General features: G+C 40.7%; 1 protein-coding gene across 1 annotated transcript; it reads right to left on the bottom strand.

Annotated features, from left to right (window-relative positions):
- Positions 1 to 656: 656 nt before the first annotated feature.
- Positions 657 to 1,679, bottom strand: LOC116466871 (calmodulin-1-like). Its single transcript, XM_032150030.2, has one exon. It carries the CDS (start codon positions 1,494 to 1,496, stop codon positions 1,047 to 1,049), a length of 450 nt encoding a protein of 149 aa, XP_032005921.1. The 5' UTR covers positions 1,497 to 1,679; the 3' UTR covers positions 657 to 1,046.
- Between the last annotated feature and the right edge of the window lie 1,188 nt (positions 1,680 to 2,867).

Raw genomic sequence — 2,867 nt, forward strand, 5'->3', positions numbered from 1 at the left:
CGAGTGCAGGGTCTCCAAAATATCTCAAGTACTGATCTTAGGTTTTACAATAATGATATTATCCCTAGGAACAATTTGGGGAGGTTCAGACTCTTAGAGCCAGAGAGACTACGTGACCTCTAAACTGTAATTTCTTTTTTCTTTTTTTTTTTTTTTTAGTTAATGGTGTTTTTATTGGAAAAAAAAAAAAAAAGACTAGCATTTACAACTTGGAATGGACGTAAATTGTAATTTCTTTGAACAGCAATGTTGATGGTTGTGCTGAAGTCCACAGCCACAGCCTACTCTGCCGGCTCCAAGTCATGGTTCAGAAGGTTTTAAAAAGAGACAGTCCAAAGATGCTCCCTTGGTAAAGGTTTCTTATTAAAAATTTGTGTGAACAGTGACAGCCTGACACCTGTTTCACTCTAGAACAATGCAGACAATGCTAAACCAACATACATGGGCATGCCACCAGGGTGTGTCATCGTCACCATGGGTGGGAGCACATGAAGTACAAGAGGACCATCCTACCAGTGGGGCCACGTCTCAACGGTTTATTCTTCACCCATTTTTCTGCACGTCATCCTGGGGTAAACCAATTTTAAATGTGTTTGTTTTCAGTAAACCAGCTATGACAATTTATACTAAACAAATTGAACTAGAACCCATTTGAATAGGTTTTGAATTTGTTTTTTCATTTTTCATTTTTAATACAAAGGCCTGACTGTGCTCAATCGTCAAGCTGCATGCATGAAAAACTGGCCAGCCCAGAGAGTGTATTAATCATTAGCAAATGGAACTTTAAGGAGTCCTTATCATTAAGGTAGTACAAGTATTTATATTGTAAAACTGATGTGTAGCTTGATCTTTAGGGGACAGGACCACCAACCAATACATGCAGATTTTGTGTGTGTGGACAGAAGGTACTTTTGACATTCAGTTTTGCTATATAGAAACAGAATGAATAAATGAACTTTTTTCTTTTTTCTTTTTTTTGCAAGAGGTAAGTAAAAGATTCAATTTGATTCTTCTAGAGGGGGGAAAAAGGAGTTGAAAGTAGGTCTTCATTTTGCAGTCATCATCTGTACGAATTCTTCATAGTTGACTTGTCCGTCTCCATCAATATCTGCTTCTCTGATCATTTCATCTACTTCTTCATCTGTTAGTTTTTCTCCTAAGTTTGTCATGACGGGACGTAGTTCTGCTGCACTGATATAACCATTGCCATCCTTGTCAAAGACTCGGAATGCCTCACGGATTTCTTCTTCACTATCTGTGTCTTTCATTTTTCTAGCCATCATAGTAAAAAATTCAGGGAAGTCAATGGTGCCATTACCATCAGCATCCACTTCGTTGATCATATCCTGCAATTCAGCTTCTGTTGGGTTCTGACCCAGTGACCTCATGACAGTTCCAAGTTCCTTTGTTGTGATGGTGCCATCGCCATCTTTATCAAATAGGGAGAAAGCTTCCTTGAATTCAGCAATCTGTTCTTCGGTCAGCTGATCAGCCATGGTGCGAGCGAAGGGAGGAAGAGCAGAGGGAGCGAGGGTGGCTGCACCAGCGCGGGGGCTGTGACGGCGGGGGTACCTCCGATGCTGCTGCTGCTGCTGCTGCTGCTAAGGCGCGCCGTGCGCTGTGCCGCCGCCGCCTGCGCCGCCGCCTGACTACGAGTAACGGCACGGCGTCCACGAGACTCCCAGCACCACTCCTAAACTGTAATTTCTAATCTTGTAGTTACCTTGTTAGTCCTACAAAGACAGACTTGTCCCCAGACCAAGAGAGGGTCTTTTCAGAAAGGGCTATCATCAACTTTGTTTCAGAGTCAAGCGATGAACTGAATTCCTTCCGTTAATCTGGCCTATGCTTAAGAATGAACAGGGACAACTTAAAGGTTAGAAGCGAGGTAGAGTCGGTTAGGTCTGATTTCTTTCACTGTCATAATTTTCTCAGTTATAATTCTGTAAAGGCAGTTTCAGAAATACTCGAACATATGAAAAGAAAATCATTATTACCAATAATCCCACTTGTAATTTCACCACTGAGAGATACCTTTTAAAATTCTGGTGAGGAATTTTGCAACCTTTTTTTAAAGGCTATATTTAAGTATATACATTATAAAATTGTGATTGCACAGTTCCTTTATTATTGCACACACCTTTATTATTTTTATTGTGAATATTATCACATATTCTTCCTCAATGTGACATTTAACGGTTGCATAAAACTTTATCAAGTGATCTTACGCTAATATGGAAACATAGGGCCACAGTAGAGAGAAGTACTCAGTTGAGGAAAATGGGGTTAGAAGTAGAAAGTGTATTTGCCAATTAATTTCAGTAGATGGGTTGATGATTATAGATATGAAATTGTGCAAGCAAGTCATCTAAGAACCTATATAAATACTGAAAAATAAACATGTGGCTGGATAATATTTCAGGCATTTACCTGCATTTTTATTCTTCTTAAACTTCTCCCTGGCCTTTCCCCCATTAAAGCCAGTAGTCAGTCTGTCCTCATTGTCACAGGACGGAGATGTTGCATGTTAGAAAGCAGAAGTCTGCAAGACTTTCCGCTTTCTGTTTTTAAGACATGAAATTCTAGAATGGAGAGAGTGTAGAGAAGATGTCTGCATGTAATGGAAGTAAGACTTGAGAATACTGTCCCAGCTAAGTGGAAGGAAATAAATGCACAGAGAACTCTGAGGCCTGGAGCAAAGGAGGGTGGTAGTAAAACTCCAAAGGTGAAGTAGCTTCCAGCTGTGTCCAGGAAGATGATTCCTCAGCTGTCCCAAAGGTGTTAATAGTCCCCACTGACTTCACATAGGAGAGATGCTGTGACCAAATGCAGCACGGCTACTGGCTTACTGAGGGCACTCAATGTGC

This window comes from Hylobates moloch, unplaced genomic scaffold (genome assembly GCF_009828535.3).
Source record: "Hylobates moloch isolate HMO894 unplaced genomic scaffold, HMol_V3 SCAFFOLD_4, whole genome shotgun sequence".
Taxonomy (NCBI): domain Eukaryota; kingdom Metazoa; phylum Chordata; class Mammalia; order Primates; family Hylobatidae; genus Hylobates; species Hylobates moloch.

What these genes read in the sequence shown, in the direction of transcription:
- LOC116466871 (XM_032150030.2), bottom strand. Translation starts at nt 1,496, where the DNA reads ATGGCTGATCAGCTGACCGAAGAACAGATTGCTGAATTCAAGGAAGCT.